Genomic DNA, 21176 nt, shown 5'->3' on the forward strand with positions numbered 1-21176 from the left:
AAAGTAGAGAGGGTAACTTGTTTAATCCTAGTTCCTGTGGCCTCTGCCCAGTAAACCAGAAATGAGCAAGACCAAATAAGATGTATTTAGGAAGTCATTTCCCAGAGGATAGCCTGCAGGTACAGCCCATGTGCCAGTTGCCATGTACCCATTGTGTCCCCCACATTCTCGTCTCCCTTTCGCTACACCCCAGATCTGAGGTCTAATCCAGAATTGGCTACTTGCCTGCTGTGTGACTTTGGAAAAGGCACTTAACTTCTCTTTGCCTCAGTTTCCCAAACTGTGAAACAGGGGTTTAATGCTTGTTCCTTTTCCCCACCCTTAGACCATGAGCCCCATATGGGATAGGGACTATGTCTGATTGGATTGGATTGTCTCTCCCCAGTGCTTAGTATAGTGCTTGGCATATAATAACTGCTTCAGTACAAAATAAAGAGAACAGACCTATATGCATTAGTGCCAAGTAGAGTGTCCTTGAGAGCGGGGATCATTTTTACTGACTCTGTTGTAGTCTCCCAAGAATTTAGGGCTGTTTTCTGCACGTGATAAGTGTCCACTAAATACCCTTGATTGATATGTAAAATGAATTCATAAGAGCTAGAGCTGGTGGAAGCAAATACCCTTGGTTGATGGATAAAATAAATTCATAAGAGCTGGAGCTGGCAGAAGCATGATGTAACTCTGTGCTGGAAAGTTAATCATTCATTCAGTCAGTCGTATTTATTGAGCGCTTACTGTGTACAGAGCACTGTACTAAGTGCTTGGGCAGTACAAGTTGGCAACATATAGAGACGGTCCCTACTCAACAACGGGCTCATGGTCTAGAAGGGGGAGACAGACAGCAAAACAAAATATGTTGACAGGTGTCAAAGTCGTCAGAAAAAATAGAAGTAAAGCTAGATGCACATCATTAACAAGATAAATAGAATAGTAAATATGTACAAGGAAAATAGAGTAATAAATCTGTACAAGCATCTATACAGGTGCTGTGGGGAGGGGAAGGAGGTAGGGCGGGGGCGATGGGGAGGAGGAGGAGAGGAAAAAGGGGGCTCAGTCTGGGAAGCTTGTTGGAGGAGGGAAGATTTAAGTCGGGTAGCTAGAGGACAAGATACTAAGTTACTAAGCAGGATGGCTTAGTTCATTCATTCATTCACTCGTATTTATTGAGCGCTTACTGTGTGCAGAGCACTGTACCAAGCGCTTGGGAAGTACAAGTTGGCAACATACAGAGACAGTCCCTACCCAACAACGGGCTCACAGTCTAGAAGGGGGAGAGCACAAGTCTGAGAGCCAGGAGACCTGGGTTCTCATCCAGGCCCCACCACTTACCTGCTGGATGACCTTGGTCAAGGCACTTAGCTTCTCTGTGCCTCAGTTTCCTCACCGGCAAAATAGGGTCAGTGCCTGCTCTCCCTCCTACTTAGAGTGTGAGCTCCCATGTGGGACCTGATTACCTTTATGTACCCCAGCACTTAGTATGTTGCTTGGAACATAGTAAGCGCTTAATGAATGCCATCATTATTATTATTACTATCATTATTATTATTATTATTATTACTGAAGGCCACCATCAGATCCTGCTTCACATTGACCCCAGTGTTTGCACCTTCCTTGAGTAATAATAATAATGGTGGTATTTGTTAAGCGCTTACTAAGTGCAAAGCACTGTTCTAAGCGCTGCGGGGGGATACAAGGTGATCAGTTTGTCCCATGACGGGTTCACAGTCTTAATCCCCATTTTACAGATGAGGTAACTGAGGAACAGAGAAGTTAAGTGGCTTGGCCAAGGTCACACAGCTGACAAGTGGCAGAGCTGGGATTCGAACCCATGACCCCTGACTCCCAAGCCCGCGCTCTTTCTACTGAGCCACGCTGAATAGTTCTCTTCGTGTCAGATCACCATCCAGCTAAAGCACATTGCTGCAGAAAGGAGCACTGTGCGTGAGTGTTCGAAGTACTTCCAAACAACCAAGGTTGACCTTTGTGTAAATGGGGCCCGCAATTGGCCGTGAACCCTGAGAAGCAGCGTGGCTCAGTGGAAAGAGCCCGGGCTTTGGAATCAGAGGTCATGGGTTCAAATCCCGGCTCCGCCACTTGTCAGCTGTGTGACTTTGGGCAAGTCACTTAACTTCTCTATGCTTCAGTTACCTCATCTGTAAAATGGGGATTAAGATTGTGAGCCCCACGTGGGACAACCTGATCACCTTGTATCCCCCCAGCGCTTAGAACAGTGCTTTGCACATAGTAAGCGCTTAAATACCGTCATCATCATTATTATTATCTTGGCCTTGACGCACACTTCAGGGCACATTGCAAGTGATGCAACTGCAACCTTTCGTCGTTCTGGATGGGAGACTGCACTCTTAGGATGAAAAGTACCTGGCTTGTTTTGGGGGTTCATTGTTTCCAAGTGTTTCTCAATATTGGCTAGATTCCCTCTTCATCTGTTGCTGGAAATCGTCCAAATGAGCCGTGTGAAAATACTTAGAATCTAAATTGCATTTGAAAATGGAAACGATGTGTTTTTGAACTTCTATTTCACTCTCCCATGCTAGAAACAGACATTTTAATATTCCTTTCCTGGTGTAAGTGAAGAACCCGAGGAAACAAAAATGGAATCTACTTGAAAAGCACCTGGAAGAGGGCTGTTTCCCCATATATAAAACGCCAGGTGTTCAAGCGTCTAATAGTATTTGAATAAAGAGAACACCCAATCTCTGAAAGGTTACCCAGGTTTATGTTCCCGGGAGATTTGACAGTCTATCTTCACCTGTTGGGTTACATATTATTCATGGGTATATTTAGATGACAGGTAGAGGGGTGTGCTCCAGAAAGCCGTTGGAGGAAAGGTTTACTTTCTAATCTGTGTTTCTTGCAGGAGTATAAATAACCACTGAGAAGAACCCTGACAAACCCTGGTCCATCAGCATGAAGCTGTTTCTATTGCTTGCAGTGGTTGGGCTAGGCTGGGCTCAATATGACCCTCACACCAAACCCGGCACAACATCTATTGTCCACTTGTTCGAATGGCGCTGGAGTGATATTGCTCTTGAATGTGAATGTTACTTAGCACCCAATGGATTTGGGGGAGTCCAGGTACTGTGTCTTGTTTAATTTGTTGTTTCTCATGCTGAGTTGTCATAGTAGAGATCCCGAGTTTTATCCCTAACTAAAAATAGAAATGTATGAACTGGTGTGTTTACAAGACTAACATTTTACTAGGTAAAAAGTCGCTACATTCATTCATTCATTCAGTCGTATTTATTGAGCGCTTACTGTGTGCAGAGAACTATACTAAGTGCTTGGGAAGTACAAGTTGGCAACAAATAGAGATGGTCCCTACCCAATAACGGCTCACCGTCTAGAAGGGGGAGACAGACAACAAAACAAAACATGTGGACAGGTGTCAAGTCGTCAGAACAAATAGAATTAAAGCTAAATGCACATCATTAACAAAATAAATAGAATAGTAAATATGTACAAGTAAAATAGAGTAATAGATCTGTACAAACATATACAGGTGCTGTGGGGAGGAGAAGGAGGTAGGGTGGGAGGATGGGGAGGAGGAGAGGAAAAAGTGTGCTACAGTTTCTGAAATTCTACATTTCTGCTAGAAGTTATTGGTGGGTTTGTATCATAGAGCAAAATTGCTCAAGAAAGCTTTGCTTGTTGTACGTCAAAATGTTCAAAAATGCTATCATTGAGCCTTCTATTTCCGTGTTGGGTTATCATTGTTAAAAGATCATGCAAGCAAGAATCAGAGTTCATTACTGTTTTTAATGAGTTACTGACAAAAGTCATATGAGGCTGAATGGCCCAATGGAAAGATCTGGGAGCCAGAAGACATGGGTTCTAATCCCAGCTCTGCCTCTGATCTGCTAGGTGACCTTGCTTCACTTCTCTGTGTATTTCCTCATCTATAAAATGGATATTCATTCAATCGTATTGATTGAGTGCTTACAGTGTGCAGAGCACTGTACTAAGCGCTTGGGAAGTACAAGTTGGCAACATATAGAGACGGTCCCTACCCAACAGCAGGCTCACAGAAAATCCACCTTTCCCTCTCAGGTTGTGAGCCCTTTAGGGGGCAGAGACAATGTTCCATCTGATTATCTTGAATTTACCCCAATACTTATCACATAGTGCTTGGTAAATGTGTTAATTATAATCTATTATTGCTATCATCTATAGATTTCTCCTCCAAATGAAAATGTGGTGATCAATAACCCTTTAAGACCATGGTGGGAAAGATACCAGCCAGTTAGCTACAAATTATGTACCCGATCTGGAAACGAAGATGAATTCAGAGCCATGGTGACCAGATGTAACAATGTTGGAGTAAGTGACTTTAGAATTCCTTTACAGAAACATGCTGTAGAGAAAGGAGTGCTCTTGACTTCTGATTTCTTTCAATTCTTTCAAGCTCAAAAGTATGGTTCTTCAATTTGGAATGAAATCTTGGCAAAAGCACTGCCTTATTAATCTCTCTAGCCTTCCAGTAACTCTAAAGTCTGCTCAACTAAATCAAACACACACAGTAGAACTGGTAGCACTTGGCGTATTTTATTTAAAATGTACTGTAAAGCACTAATTAGGTACAAAGAGTGTCTCTACCTTTAGAGTTCAGGATTCTCTGAATTTAGTTATAATGGATTAATTTGGTACTTGGGCTGCTTGGCATTTGGCCACCGGGGCCCACTCCTCGTTATCCTGCTTTGCTCGTGGGTTGATTGGATCCATGGCGGTGGGGCTACTGAGGAACTACATTTTACTCCTCCATCTACAAACCAATAAAAGTTTGGTGCATGGCATAATGATCTGAAGTTGATGCAAATGTCATATTCAGATACAAAAGATGACAGCTAGGCTAGCTGAAATAGGAACAGAGAATATTTGGATTTCTGTCTTTTGAAGAAGTACCCATTTCATAAAATCCTGGGGAAGGACATTATTGGATCCATCAAGTCCAGGGTTCTGTCTTCAACTGTGACTATAGTTACATGGCCACCTATCCTAATTTTTAGGGCTGGACTATCTAACATTTCTACTCTTTTCCCCTTCAGCCAGTGAGGGTTCCAATAAGGGGATTAAGGTTCAAATTTTCAGAAGACAGCCAGCAATCTGCTCACCATGCAGAAATTTCAATCTGGATAATGTGCGTGAACCAAAGATGCACATGGTTGCATTTGCTTTTAGCCCAGGTTGAGTCACATGAGAGCCAAGCCACTGTTAGGAATTTCCAGGAACAAGAACTGGGGCTCATACCGAATAGAGCTAAAAATTGTCTTTTAGATGTAGGGCCCAAGCCTTAGTTTCTGGAGAGGCACTGATATGAATACATGAGAATGGGTAGTTAATCAATCAGTTGTATTCATTGAATGCCTACTGTGTGCAGAGCACTGAACTACAAAGAGAGTTGGTAGACACATTCCCTGTCCACAACCAGTTCCCAGTCTAGAGGGGGAGACAGACATTAATATAAATAAATGAATTTTGGATATGTACAGAAGTGCTATGGGGTTGGGAGGAGGGGATGAATGCTGGGAGCAAGTCAGGGTAATGCAGAAGGGAGTGGGTAAAGAGGAAAGGGGACTTAGGGAAGACCTCTTGGAAAATATGTGCCTTCAATTAGGCTTTGAAGATGGGAGAGTAGTTGTCTGTCGTATATGAAGAGGGAGGACGTTCCAGGCCAGAGGCAAAATGTGGGTGAGAGGTCCATAGCAAGATAGAAGAAACTGAGGGACAATGAGTAAGAGCGAAGTGTGTCAGCTGGGTTGTGGTAGGAGAATAGTGAGGTGAGGTGGGAGGGAGCAAGGTGATTAAGTGCTTTAAAGAAAATGGTAAGGAGTTTTTGTTTGATGTGATAGGTGGGCAATGACTGGAGGTTCTCGAGGAGTGGGGGAACGTGGCTTGAACGTTTCTGTAGGAAAATGATCCAGACAGTAGATTGAAGTATGGACTGGAGTGGGAAGAGACAGGAGGCAGGGAGGTCAGTAAGGAGGCTGATCCAGAAATCAAGGCGGGATAGGACAAGTGCTTGGATTAACACGGTAGCAGTTTGAATGAAGAGTTGAGCAGATTTTAGCAATGTTGTGAATGTTGAACTGATGAGATTTAGTAATAGATTGAATGAGAGAGATGAGTCAAGGATAACACCGAAGTTATGGGCTTGTGAGACATGAAGGATGGTGCTGCCATCTACAGCAATGGGAAAATCATGGGGAGGACAGGGTTTTGGGTAAGAAGATAAGTTCTATTTTAGATATGTTAAATCTGAGGTGTTCATGGGTCATCAAAATAAAAATGTCTTGAAGGCAGGAGGGAATGCGAGACTGCAGAGAGGGAAAGGCATCAGGGCTGGATATGTAGATTTGAGAATCATCCTCATAGGTGGTAGTTGAAGCCATGGGAGTAAATGAGTTATCCAAGGGAGTGGGTGTAGATAGAGAATACAAGTGGCTCCAGAACTGAGTCTTGAGGTACTCCCACAGTTAGAAGATGGAAGGCAGAAGAGGAGCCACGAAAGGCACTGAGAATGAGTGGCCAGAGAGATAGGAGAAAAACCAGGAGAGGATGGTGTCAGTGAGGCCGAAGTTGGATAATGTTTCCAGGAGAAGGGGGTAGTCAACAGTGTCAAAGGCAGCTGAGAGGTCACAGAGGTTTAGGATGGAGTAGAGGCCTTTGGACTTGGCAAGAAGGGGATCATTTGAGACCTATGAGAGGACAGTTTCTGTAGAGGGAAGGGGATGGAAGTCAGACTGTAGGGGGTTCAAGAAGAGACTTGGAGGAGAGAAACTTCAGATAGCACATGTGGATAACTAGCTCAAGGAGTTTGGAGAGAAATGGTAGGAGGGAGAAGGGGCTATAACTGGAGTTGTGGGGGTCAAGGGAAGGATAGGGGAGATGTAAGCTCTCTGTGGGCAGAGAATGTGCCTGTTTATTGTTGTATCATAATGATAATAATAATTATGGTATTTGTTAAGCAAATATGTGCCAAGGACTGTTCTAATTGTATTCTCCAAAGCCCTTGGTACAGTGGTCTGCATGTGGTAAGCACTCAATAAATATGATTGAAAGAATGGATATTTGAAAGCAGGGGTGGAGAAGCTATTGTGGAGCTAACAGTTGAAGATGGTGGTCAGGGAGACAAAGAGAGGGGGTGAATATTTTGATAAGGTGTGAAGGGATGGGGTAAGATGCATAGGTGGAAGGGGTGGATTTTGAGAGAGGGCAGGAGATCTCCAAAAGATTACCCATTTCTTTAATTACCCAGAAAAAGATGGAATCCAATGGCAATGGAGCACAAAGGTTGAGGGCAAAGACTCCTGCCTACCTGAGTTGATCGGTTTTCTGGTTGCCCTCTGTGGGATGAGGCAGGCCCAGGGACTAGGTAGCAAGAATGAAAAGGGGAAAATGGGAAGAAGGGAAAAACAAGGAGAGGAGAGGGGGTCAAAGGGAGAAAAAGGAAACAGGAGAGGAGAAGGGGTGAGGAAGAGAGGAAAGGTAAGGGGAAGAGGTAAAAGAGAGAGTGCAGAAGAGGGAGCTTCTAATTGCTTCTTCCACCCCTCTATACTCCACTTCTACCACCCATGGAGATCAGACCAAGTGGTCTGCCACTCGGGGCCAGTGCCGCTGTTTCTGTGTGTTTTACAGTTGTGAGGGTGTTGGTCTGTGGGCCTGAGGCCTAGGGCCTGCACGACTCTGGACCCGCAGACGCAGGGCTTGCAAGATGACAGTGACCGCACTCTCCGTCTTCCCTGCTAGGCAGGGTGGCAGATTCATGTTGGTGAGGGCAAACATATCCCTCCCCATGTGACCCCTTCCATTGGCTTAGAAAGACATACACCTCAGTCAACCACTTTCTTTCCTTTAGAGTCTTTGAGCAAAACGTATCCTGAAGAATCTAAAGATGGGATGGCCCATCCAGCATCAATCAGTATGTCTAATCAACGTGTGTCCACCTCTCTTTTTTGTTTTTCCCTTATCACTATGGAGGGATGCCAATGGTTGGGCCAGAAGGATGCATAACAAATTTTAGCACACGTAATATTTGGTGTCCACGATTCCTGCCAGTGAAATGCTGTGGCACTTTTGGTATAATAAACTCTTCGTGTCACTTCCAGACAAATTTTACAACCCTGAAAAATCAGCAAATACATTTGGTATCGTGGGCAATGAGCTATATTTACTTTGCTGGACAGAGTTGTAGACTACAGAATCAGGAGACCCAATCATATTTTGCCTATCGCCGCACTAGCAACTATCTTCTGGCTTCTTGGGATCTGTGTTTTGGCAAACCTCTTCAACTACTAATTCTCCTCATGTCTAGTCTAGCTACTCCTTCAATTTATTAAATGAGTCTGGTTTTTTTTTTTATTCCTCTTATTTCAGAGGTAGGATTTCCTTGGTCTACTGATACCTACTAGAATGAGATTTAGATATATCTATGAATCTGGGATAAGGAACAGGGCCTCTTTAGCCAGTGGTCAGAAGGGTCATCCTGGGAACCACTGGACCATCCCAACTCTCCTGCTTAGTTACCATGACTGCCTGCCTGGCTGGATGCAGAAACCAACAGTCTTGCAGTTAGGGTGGAGAGACCATCTTTCTCCAGACTGTGCTCTGAACGTATTAGACTGGAACAGATTTCCATGAACTCTCCTCGGGCTCTTCTTGAAAAGGACTTCTCTTGTAAGTTATTCTTTTTCTGTTGGGCTTTCCTGACATATGCCTCTGGCTGAAGGATAATGAGTGGAGGAAAAGGGATAGAAAAAGAAAGACTCAGAAATTTCCATTTTAAGGGTACTCAAAATTCAGTTTTGAATGGAAAACTGCCTGACAGTTGACTGTTTAATCTGTTAAAGCATAGCTGAACGGAATACTGTAGAAAGTATTATTTTGCTTCCCCCACCCAATTATTTTGAACCCTGATGACCCTAGTGTATTCTGCTGATTGATTTATTTTTTTGAGGTCTTGTATATATAATCAATCCTGGTAGAGAAAATTGTAAATTGCACAGTGCTGCAGTATAATTTCACTCAAATCCTAATATTTCCCACTCTCTCTCTGTAAAGCTAAACCCTGAGTCTTATTTTTTAGGTGCATATTTACGTGGATACTGTCATTAATCATATGTGCGGAGCCAATGTTGGTAAGGGATCAAGTACCTGCGGAAGCTTTTTCAATTCAGCCACCAGGGAATTTCCCGCAGTTCCTTATTCAGGATGGGACTTTAATGATGGCAAATGCAAAACTCTCAGTGGAGATATTGAAAACTACAATGACCCTTATCAGGTAATTTTTGTTGTTGTTATTGATGATCTTAAGGCACTGACTCCAGAAATGTACCTTCCGGGAGGGTTATGAGAAATTGAGGGATCAGTTTCCCACCTGGCTTAGAAATATTGTGAATCATGTTGTTGCTTGTTCTCCCTACGACAAGGGCCCCGACCTGGAAACTGGCCCAAACTAAATCCCCTCCAGAAGCCGAGCCCAGAACGGGCTACTCAGTGCTTCCCAAATCCTGGATACTCCCAGGTATCTCAGGGTTTGGGAATTACAGGGGAACTGTACTGCCACCCACCCTCTTTTGCATCTCCCTGACTTGCTCCCCTCCCAGCCCTACAGCACTAATGTTTGTCTCCTCCTCTGGAGTGTAAGCTCGTTGTGGTAAGGAAATGTGTTTGTCTATTGCTTTATTGTAATTTCCCATGCACTTAGTACAGTGCTCTGCACACAGTAAGCACTCAATAAATATGATTGAATAAATGAATGCCCCAGGAAGGCTGGGCAGCTGTTCTAGCCGAGGGCCAACACAAAAGGCTCAGAGCACCCTGGTTGACATTAGTGTCAAAAAATCCAGAAGGTTTTGCAATGATGCTGTGCTCCTAGAGAGCCTCCAAGGAATGTGATGCTGTGAACCTAGGGCTTCATTGGGGCTCACATTCTTCTTTCCCCATTTTCTTTTCTTTTTTTTTGTCAGGAATATTAATAATAATTATGGTATTTAAGTGTTTATGCCAGGCACTGTACTAAAGGCTGGGATGGATACAAACAAATTGGGTTGTTCACAGTCGATGTCCCATGCGGGCCTCAGGGTCTTAATCCACAAATTGTAGATGAGGTAACTGAGGCTCAGAAAAGTTAAGTGACTTGCCCAAGGTCACATAGCAGACAAATGACTATTCGTGCTCAAGCAAAGAGGGAACAGAACAGGGCATTATTAACATATCAAATTTGTTCTTGTCTGACCCAATCAAAGCTATTTATTGAGCACCTACTATGTGCAGAACGCTGTACTAAAAGCTTAGGAAATATAGGTAGAAGTCTTTGTCCTTCAATTCAAGGATCTCCCTTTCCTTTCAGCCTCAGGACAGATGGGATTTTTGTGAAATGTGTGGGTGGGGATGGAAAGATCCTGAGTTCCATTTGCTGCCCCCACAGAATTCTTGAGTGACAATTGCCCAGGTGGGCATAGCCCAGGGAAAGCTCTAGATTGGGAAAAGGAAAAAATAAGGAAGGGAAATAAGGCCAGGAAGCAAACTTTGGATATTAACTGCCAGTTTCCCTCTGTATGCTTCAAGGCTTTGGACAAATTTAATGCTCTCTACCCCCTGGGTCACTCTCCCCAACTGCCCTTCAAGTGATCGCAGTGCTGCCTCCCGGCCATGATGATTCACTCTGAAAGCTCATCTGCTCTACGTGAGACTCACTGCATGCAGAAAGGGAGCTTATAATTGGTATAACTTGGGCCCAGGGAGAAAATTCAATCCTTTGGATTTCATAATACCAATTGGACTTCAAAGGACACTCTTGATGGAACCTCGTCATTCCCTACCCATTAAAACATGTAGCTTATCTTCGGTATCAGGCGGGAGATCTGACAGTGGACCAGAAGGCGGTATTCTGGAGAAGGTGATTTATTTTAAGGAAGATGTAAAAATCAAGGTTCAGCCTGACTGTGGTAATAGGAAGCCCTCCAGAAACAACTCTCTTCTGACAAATTTAAGTTGGAAAAATTCTGTTCTGCTTGTCTAAATTACTATTGCAGTTTGATTTGGAATGAGGTTCTTCAGCTAAAGTGTAATATAACTAAGGTATAGAATTATACAAAGTTTATCATTCTCTCTTTGATGTAAAAAGGGACATGGAGTATGTCTTAGGTAAACTGCTTTTGAACATATGTCATTCTAGACACCATCTCATCAGCAGCTTTTATTAACACTTCTGGCATGCAGATCATTGTCCTAGATGCTTGAGCATATACAAATACCATTATTATTATTATTATTATTATTATTATTACAGTAGAAACATAAAGACAGAATGGAGAGCAAGGAACAGGAAGTCATATCTTTTATGTTTTTTATTCAGATTTCTGATTTTGATCTGACTCTATTCTAAGTAAATCATTTTAATTCATTGTGTATCCGTCTTCCTTAAAATCAGATATTCTTTCTCACTCATTCTTTGATAGTCTTAGATTAAAGGTATCATGTATCATATGCACTATTTTTACTTCAACAGGTTAGAGACTGTCGTTTAGTCAGTCTTCTTGACCTTGCCCTGGAAAAAGATTATGTTCGCTCCAAAGTTGCCGAATACATGAACAAGCTGATTGACATAGGTGTGGCTGGATTCAGAATTGATGCTTCCAAACATATGTGGCCTGGTGACATGAAGGCATTTTTGGATAAACTGCACAATCTTAGTACACACTGGTTCCCAGCAGGAGCAAAACCCTTTGTCTACCAGGAGGTGATGTAAATTGAGTTTTCTTTTTTTCCTATAGTTGCACTCAGGGAGAAAGCAAGACCGTATTGCGTTGTGGTGTATTTCATTTCCAGAAAGATAATTCTTATGACATAAAAATTTCAGTGTCAAAGATGAGCTTTGCAGTAAACGAATTAAATTATTTCAAAGTTAAAATAAGCTGTTCCTCTCTAACTTGGGTCAACGCAACTAAGCCTACAATATGGCATTTGACCACACTATCAAGGCCTGTGTTTCACTATCTTAGTTTGAAAAATGAAGAGGAAGGAGAGAGTAGTTTGCATTGATTTGGAGCTCATTTACACAGCACTGGTATTCAGTGATATGAATTCTTACTCTTACTCTAGGACTGAGCAATGTTGTAGATATAATATCACCCTTCCTGGAGTAGGAGAAGCAAAATCTAGTATAGCTGGGACTTAGGCAGTTGAGCAGTTCCATATAGGCCCCTGGACAGCTGGGTGAACTCAGAGAAATTCCTTGACCTCTCTGTGCCTAAAGGGGGAAAATGGTTCTTGCTTTTTTGCCTCATAGTTGTGAAGACAAGCAAGGTAAGTAGAACCTTAAGAAGAAAACTAACTTTGCAAATTGAGTATAATCATAATGATTGTAAAATTGTACATTGAATTTGAATTTTATCATCCTTATCATAATCATCCATCATTCTCATATTGGAATGAGTCCCTGGACAACTTTCTGTCCCATTCTGAGGCCAGCCAAGCCAGACCCAGCCTGGACCATGTCTAAACCAGGGATGCAGAACACTGTCTTGGCAAGAGTTGGATCAGCCTTTAGCCTTGGGTCTCACAAAATTTGGGAGCGTTTTTGCTGACTCTTCCTCTGCTTTCTTCTACTTCCTAGCCATGGGTATTCCTCAAAGTTCAGTTCTCTCTTTTTTTTTTCTAAATGGTATTTGTTAAGTACTTACTATATGCTGGGCACCGTTCCAAGCGCTGAGATAGGTACAAAGTAATAAGGTTGAACACAGGCATTGTCCCACATGGAGCTCACCATCTTAAATCCGTATTTTCAGATGAGGTAATTGAGACAAAGAGAAGTTAAGTGACTTGCCCAAGGTCACACAGCAAACAAATGACAGAGCCGGGTCTAGAACCTAGGTCTTTCTGACTCCCAGGCGAGCCTATCCATAGGCCATGCTGCTTTTCAATCTACACCCAATCCCTTTGGAAACTCATCCCCTCCCACAGTTTCAATTACTATCTCTATATGGATGACTCCCAAAATCTACATCTCCAGCCTTGCCCTCTCTCCTTCTCTACGGTATCATATTACCTCCATCGTCTAAAAATGTCCCATCAGCACCTCAAGTTCAGCATGTCCACACCCAAATTTGGCTTTCTTCACAAATCTTCTCCCCCAAACCTTCTTATCACTGTTGACACCACCACCCTTCAGGGCTCACAAGTCCTCCACCTTTGTATTAGCCTTCATTCAGTCACCAAATCCTGTCACCTCTACCTTCACAACAATGCAGAATCTACTCTTTCATCACTATCTAAACTGCCACCGTGAAGGGATTAAACACTTGTTACATCCCTCCTTGACTATTGCATCAGGATCCAAGCCTTCCTACCTTCAGCTTCTCCCCACTCTTATCCATGTTTCTTCACTCTGCTTCCCAGACCATTTTTCTAAAATATCATTTTGTGCATGTCTGTCCACTCTTCAAAGTCTTGTAGTGGGTACTCATTCCTTTCTACATCAAGTGAAGCTCCTGAACATTGACTGTAAGACAGTTAATAGGTCTCTCCCTCCAACCTATCTTGGTTATTCTCCCACCAAAACAAAGCTCACACATTTCACCCTTCTCAAATCAGCCTATTCACTGGGTCTCATTGTTGTCTCTTTTGCTGGTGACCTCTTGATCACTTCTTCCTTTCTGCCTGGAATTTCCTCCCTTTCACAACTGGAAAACCATTGTTCTCCCAATCTGAAAAGCACATCTAAAATCACATCACCCCCCCCCCAGGAGGCCTTCCCTGATTAATCTCTCATATTCCCCCACCATTCCCAACACACTACTGCCACTCTAGCACTTTCATGTCACTTAAGCACTTGAGTACTCTCTGTCACCACTCACCACTCACATGTGGAGTACTCTCTCACCACTCACAAGCGGTGAGTGAATGAGAAGCGTGGCTCAGTGGAAAGAGCACGGGCTTTGGAGTCAGAGGTCAGTGGTTCAAATCCCAGCTCCACCAGTTGTCCGCTGTGTGACTTTGGGCAAGTCACTTAACTTCTCTGGGCCTTAGTTACCTCATCTGTAAAATGGGTATTAAGATTGTGAGCCCCTGAGGGGCAACCTGATCACCTTGTAACCTCCCTAGCACTTAGAACAGTGCATTGCACAAGGTAAGCACTTAACAAATTCCATTATTATTATTATTATTACCATGCAGACCTTTTGTACATATGTACAAGCTCAGTTCTTCCCCCTATCTGTATTTTAATCCCCTGCTAGATTGTACACTCCTTGAAGGAGGGATTGTGGCTACTATATTGTACTCCCTCAACTGTTTAAATCAATCAGTCCATCAATGGTATTTATTGAGCACTCACATGGTGCAGAGCACTGGACTAAGCACTTGGGAGAGTACAATACAACAAAGTTGGTAGACACGCTTCCTGCCCACAATGAACTTACAGTCTAGAGGGGTGACAGACATTAATGTGACTACATCATTTGCAGATACATGCAAAAGAGCTGAGGGTGGGGTGGGTATCAGTTGCCCATAGGGTGTTTAGAGTAAGTTCTCATTCAATACTGTGAACTGATTGCTTACAATACTTGCTTGATTGGATGTATTATTCCCCTAATAGTATTTCTGTCACTGAGACTTTCAGAGATACTTGGGTAAGTTGCTAGGAAACTTCTACTGGCTTTAAGCCACTGTTTGCAAATTGTAAAGGAATCTGAAAACTATTTTGCTATTAGTAGTTACAGGTCAAATGTATGTGATCATAATTGTGGCAATGTGAAAACGATACTGTCTGATAAGTTGTTAAATTAGTCCATAGATGGAATGCTCATTCATTTTTCTTATCACCATCAGGTAATTGACCTAGGGGGTGAAGGCATTAAGAGCAGTGAGTATTTTGGAACTGGTCGGGTGACAGAATTCAAATACGGTGCCAAACTTGGCACAGTTCTGCGCAAGTGGGATGGAGAAAAGATGGCTTATTTGAGGTGAACAAAATATTAGTATTTGAATTGCTTTTCTGAGAGAACATTAAAATTTAGGTAACTGCATTTTCCTCTTGTGCACTGCGCACAGACCCAGGTATCGATGATAACATTCAAGTGCTGTTATTAATATTGAGTATTATTGTCTGGTAACTAATGAGTGCTCCGTCCCCTGAGGGAGAGATACTCAGTGGAAGACGGATTCAGTGTAACTGAGTCTTCCTTTATTTGTTTAGGAACTGGGGAGAAGGCTGGGGTTTCATGCCTTCTGACAAAGCCCTCGTGTTTGTGGATAACCATGACAATCAGAGGGGTCACGGAGCTGGTGGGGCTTCGATCCTCACATTCTGGGAGTCCAGGTAAGACATGCCCTCCTCCCCCGCATTCAGCACCTACCCACTCTGTCCTTTTCCTTCCCTTAATATCCCTGAATGCGCCCCGTTCTCAACTGACAGCTTGGAACTCTCTTTTCAGACTCTACAAAATGGGAGTTGGGTTCATGCTTGCTCATCCATATGGATTCACCCGAGTCATGTCTAGCTTCAGCTGGCCAAGAAAATTTGAGAACGGGAAGGTAGGCGTCCTATAGCTCCCAAACCATCCCTTCCCCTCTGGGATGTTGGTTTAATTTTTCTTCCGTCGGAGCACAAATGAAATCTCCAGTGCCTCTATGTGTTTGTTTAATGAAGGATGTTAATGATTGGGTTGGACCACCTAATGACAATGGAGTTATCAAAGAAGTTACCATCAATGAAGACAGTACCTGTGGCAATGGTTGGGTCTGTGAGCACAGATGGCGACAGATAAGGTAGGGCTTATGTTTTATTCCCTTGGTAAAATGCACAGTCCTTGGCAGAGTGTTGTATTTAGGATATGTCTGCAATGAGCCCATTTTTTTGGTTTGTTTTTGTGTGGTAGTCATTAAGTACTTCCTATGTGCCAGACACTGTACTAAGCACTGGGATAGAAACAAGTTAATCAGATGGGACTATATCCTACATGAGTCTCACAGACTTAATCCCCATTTTACAGATGAGGCGACTGAGGCACTGAGAAGTGAAGTGATTTGCTCTGTCCACCCTAACCTTGCCGAAGCCTTTAGGCCATGCTGACCTCTCTTCCCTTGCTGAGGAGCACCTAAGATACTGAGGGTAGGAGGGATCGAGTCTACTTGGGAAGCAGCATGGCCTAGTGGAAAGAGCATTAGTCTAGGAGTCGGAGGATGTGAGTTCTAATCCTGGTTCTTCCCCACTTGTCTGCCGTATGATCTTGGCAAACAATCGATCAGTGGTATTTGTGGAGTGCTTATTGTGTGCAGGGCGCTGTACTTAGCACTAGGGAGAGTGCAATACAGCAGAGTTGGTAGACACATTTCCTGTCCACAACAACTTGCAGTCTAAAGGATTGTGATTTTTGTGCTTTGGGCAAACCACTTCTCTGTGCCTCATTTTCTTCCTTGTAAAATGGGAATTAAATTCTACTCACCTCAACTTTGACAGTGAGCTCCATATGGGACAGAAACTATGTCCCACCTCGTTGTCTTTCTACCCCAGTACTCAGCCCATAGTAAGTACCTTAATTATCAATTACTATTACCAATTCTACTGTACTCTCCCATACACTTAGTACAGTGCTCCATATTCTATAAATACTGCTGATTGATTGCTGCTACATCACATGGGCACAGCCTATCTTGGGTCCCGCTTGTAAGTAGGAAGAAGTGGGAGAGACTGTTCTCTACTATCGCCAGGAATTACCTCACTGCCCCAAAGGGATGTGGTGAAGACAAGGCTGGAGAAGTCCTAGAATTGTCTGGGATATATTTCTAGTGATTTCTGCATGTGAAGGACTTTCTGTATCTATAAACCCAAGCTCAGCTCCTGCATGGGAAGGTGGGAAAGGGACTAAACCTATGCAAAGGGGAGGATGTTAAATGCCTCCTCTCTCCTATGTCCCAGTGAATCTCTTCCCTTGGGTATTCAGAAAACAGCAGGCCAATATGTTCTGTCATGTGTTTTCTTTAGGAACATGGTGATTTTCCGTAATGTTGTCGATGGCCAACCTTTCACAAACTGGTGGGATAATTGGAGCAACCAAGTGGCCTTTGGCCGTGGGAATAAGGGATTCATTGTCTTCAACAACGATGACTGGTTAGTGGCCTTGAATGTAAATAAAACCTATAACCCTCGAGGGAGATGACATTGCTTTTTGTCCTGTCCGTACAGAGATGTCCTGTTTCTGATTTTCTGAAAGATCTGTGTGAGAATTGTAGCAGGTCAAAGAATTGCCGTGGTAAAAAGAAAGTGAGAGAAAACTATTTCTTCAGAATCACCCAGACTCCCAGTAAATTCTGGGAATTCCGAAGAATCCTTCAAGGAATTATGAATGGAGGTGACAGCTATCTTCATAGGCAGTCAGTTCTGTTGAGAGACAGCAATGCGAGAATTATCTACAATAAATGGAGTGTCTTCTTCCATATCTAGAGATCCTTTCTCAACTGTTTTCTCACTATATCTAAAAATGTACCTGAGAGGGAAATAGGAAGATAAATAAGGGTTGCTATGTTTTAGAATTGGGCAATGCCTATTTTTAAGATTTCTGCTATTATTCCTTGCTGTTCTCAAATTTTTTTATTACTATTAGCAAATTTTTGTTATGAACTCTCATACAAGTCCTAGAAACAAATAATAAAAGGTGGAATCCACCTCCTTTCTGTCTACAGTAGAAGCTTCCGTTAGTTTCCTAACATGTCTTTCAAGTCAAAGGCTGCTAAAGAATATGAGCCACAGAGAGCTTTGTTGTTCTGTTGATTTATTCTCAGTTATACCAGAATTTGTTTTTGGTTCAAATTCATGTTTCTTCTTCGAAATAATTACATTTCAGTTCCTAAAATAAATTTTTTTCGAGTTCTTTTAAAAAGGTTTTATGAAATGCTTTTATTTAGCAAAAAAAAAATGAAGAGAGTGTTTAGGGACTCGCTTTTGGCAAGCCAAGAAAAATCTCCATTCTGCTCCCTCTGTAACTATAAAAGCTATTCACATTAAGTTGAAAGAGATTTGTAAATAGATGCTCTCTCTACAGGAGTACTAACTTTAATAGAAATCTTTGCCCCAGGAGAATAAACTGTCCAAGCCAAGTCCTTAATGCAGACTACTTAAGTGATAACACACAAAGCTTTTTTGTTCTAAAAGCAGCATAAAATTATTTTATATTCTAGTTGAACCTTCATTACATTTTTTTTTTCAGGCCATTATCTGAATACCTGCAAACTGGCCTTCCTGCTGGGACATACTGTGATGTCATTTCTGGTGATAAACAAGATGACCGCTGTACTGGAATTAAAATCTACGTGTCCAAAGATGGCAAGGCTCAGTTCAGTATTAGTAACACAGCTGAAGACCCATTCATTGCCATTCATGCAGAATCCAAATTGTAATCCAAATTCATTTTCATTTCTATAAACAAATAAATTTAAACGTCAATTTTTCCCTGTTGCGCTTATTACTGAAAATTGACCAATCTCTGAGTGATGTGATATTGATGACACAATAAACTTTAGTGCTTCTGAAGTTGTTTGTTGATACTCCAAGTTGAAAAATTTAACAGTCGCCTTACATTACTATTAAATAGTCGTGCTTTAGTGAATTCTGAATTTTACATGTGCACAGATTGTTTGCTCTATTAATGAATTTCACAACTTTCTCAGCTACATACTCTCTTTCTCTCTCTCTTTCTCTCTTTCTCTCTCTCTCTCTCTCTCTCTCTCTCTCTCCCATCTGCAGCCAGTTCTCCTATAATGTGAAGGTTATGATCTTAAGAACTTTATGGAAAAGAAAACTTGCAGTATGCTGCCTACTGGAATTGATTCCATTTGAATACGCACACTGATTTCTTCCAATATCACATTGCATTCTGTCCAAACTGAGGCATAAAAAATTTTACTGTGGCATTTTATAAGCATTGACCGCGTGCCAAGCACTGTTTCCTGAGGGCCGGTGTAGATACGAGATAACCAAGTTGGACAGGGTCTCTGTTCCACCGGGAGCTCACAGTTTAAGTAAGATGGAGAACAGGTATTCAGTCCCCATTTTACAGATGAGGAAACTGAGGTACAGATAAGGTAAATGATTTACCCAAAGTCACCCAGCAGGCAAGGAGCAGAGCTGGGATTAGAGCCCTGGTCTTCTGACTTCCAGGCATATTTTTGAAAGAATGTTCCCTAGTTACCCAACATAGTTTTATCGAAAGCATGTAGTGAAAACAAATTTTTTTTGAAAAATGGATTTTATGGATTTTGTTCTGTTTCCTCAGACCCCTTAATGAATCCTCCTTTAAAAAACATCTTCTTTGGTTGGCTCTGTCATTCTGTGAGCCATCTTTTCCACCCTTTTGTTTGTTTGTCTATGGCTCAGAGAAGCAGCGTGACTCAGTGGAAAGAGCCCGGGCTTTGGAGTCAGAAGTCATGGGTTCAAATCCCAGCTCTGCCAATTGTCAGCTATTTGACTTTGGGAAAGCCCCTTCACTTCTCTGTGCCTCAGTTCCCTCATCTGTAAAATGGGGATGAAGACTGTGAGCCCCTCGTGGGACAACCTGATCACCTTGTAGCCTCCTTAGCACTTAGAACAGTGCTTTGCACATAGTAAGCGCTTAATAAATGTCGTTATTATTATGAAGCAGCGTGGCTCAGTGGAAAGAGCACGGGCTTTGGAGTCAGAAGTCATGGGTTCAAATCCTGGCTCTTCCACTTAGCTGTGTGGCTTTGGGCAAGTCACTTAACTTCTCTGTGCCTCAGTTACCTCACCAATCAAATGGGGATTAAGACTGTGAGCCCCCGTGGGACAACCTGATCACCTTGTAACATCCCCAGTGCTTAGAACAGTGCTTTGCACATAGTAAGCACTTGATAAATGCCATCATTATTATTATTATTGTCCACACCTGCTAAAGTTACTGGTACAGTTCCTCCTTCTTGCTTCCCAGCTGCCATTACCTCACCTCTCATTTCCCACTTGTACTTCCCCAGCACTTAGTACAGTGCTCTGCACACAGTAAGCGCTCAATAAATACAATTGATTGATTGATTGATTCCTAGGTGAACCCTGACAGCCACTCTTCCCACACGAGTCCCTCCTGCTCACTGGTGTGTCCTAGCCACCCCTGTTCATCCAGAATCTCCCCACCTGTCTTAACTACCCTCCTTAGAGGACACAGAGGAGGGTGGGACTGGACAAAATTAACAGAAAAGTGTGGAACAGCGAGCAGTGCAAAGGGGACTGTTAAAACCATGCATTCTTGGTTAATGAAGCATTTTATTTTCATTTTAGAAGGGTATCCCATTGCTAAACCACAAGAAGTGAATCATGAAGTAGAAACAAACCAGAAATGTAATTTACATTCTCACTCTGCCTAAAAAGGTTTTAAAATCGAAGTCCTTTTCTGCGTTAATTTTGTGGGACTGAGAGTAGGTAGGTGAAAGTCGTCAATTTAAAACTTTTCTGTTTTTCCAAAAATTAAAATCTAGGACGCATCAGAAAATATGATCTAGTTGGCATCAACTTAGTTTTGCTATGGAGAAAAGAGTAATGAAGACTGGAGGTACAATGATCTGGACTGGGCTTTTGGGATTGGGTCATTTTTGATATCCAGGGCCAGCTACAGACATTTGGCTATTCAAGGAAGGGAAAGTTTTGCTGCCGACTCTCATTTTGTATAGCATTATTATGAGGGCAGCTTTCTAAATGATGCTACCAGGTCTTGGTCCTAAGTGATGCTCATAGGGAGGCGAGTTGAGGCAGAGGGGAAGGGGAGTTCTGTAGGCTGCTACTCCTATGGGTCACTAGACAAGTGCCCACACATTTTCTGCTAATCTTGCCCTAGGTAGGCATCATCATCATCATCATAATTAATCGTATTTATTGAGCGCTTACTATGTGCAGAGCACTGTACTAAGCACTTGGGAAGTACAAGTTGGCAGCATATAGAGACAGTCCCTACCCAACAGTGGGCTCACAGTCTAAAAGGGGGGAGACAGAGAACAAAACCAAACATACTAACAAAATAAAATAAATAGAATAGATATGTACATGTAAAATAAATAAATAAATAAATAGAGTAATAAATATGTACAAACATATATACATATATACAGGTGCTGTGGGGAAGGGAAGGAGGTAAGATGGGGGGATGGAGAGGGGGACG

General features: G+C 42.5%; 1 protein-coding gene across 2 annotated transcripts in view; it reads left to right on the top strand.

Annotated features, from left to right (window-relative positions):
* The window catches only part of LOC119926616 (pancreatic alpha-amylase-like), a 49522-nt gene extending 30975 nt beyond the window's left edge, over positions 1-18547 (top strand). For both annotated transcript variants that reach the window (XM_038744759.1, XM_038744758.1), the window contains exons 2-11: positions 2879-3096; positions 4192-4338; positions 9101-9295; positions 11528-11758; positions 14848-14981; positions 15215-15337; positions 15453-15552; positions 15668-15786; positions 17003-17128; positions 18225-18547. In XM_038744759.1, the coding sequence (XP_038600687.1) occupies positions 2929-3096; positions 4192-4338; positions 9101-9295; positions 11528-11758; positions 14848-14981; positions 15215-15337; positions 15453-15552; positions 15668-15786; positions 17003-17128; positions 18225-18414 (1533 nt within the window). In that variant the 5' untranslated portion in view covers positions 2879-2928 and the 3' untranslated portion in view covers positions 18415-18547. The remainder of the gene's footprint in view (positions 1-2878; positions 3097-4191; positions 4339-9100; positions 9296-11527; positions 11759-14847; positions 14982-15214; positions 15338-15452; positions 15553-15667; positions 15787-17002; positions 17129-18224) is intronic.
* The last annotated feature ends 2629 nt before the right edge of the window (positions 18548-21176 follow it).

This window comes from Tachyglossus aculeatus, chromosome 4 (genome assembly GCF_015852505.1).
Source record: "Tachyglossus aculeatus isolate mTacAcu1 chromosome 4, mTacAcu1.pri, whole genome shotgun sequence".
NCBI lineage: Eukaryota > Metazoa > Chordata > Mammalia > Monotremata > Tachyglossidae > Tachyglossus > Tachyglossus aculeatus.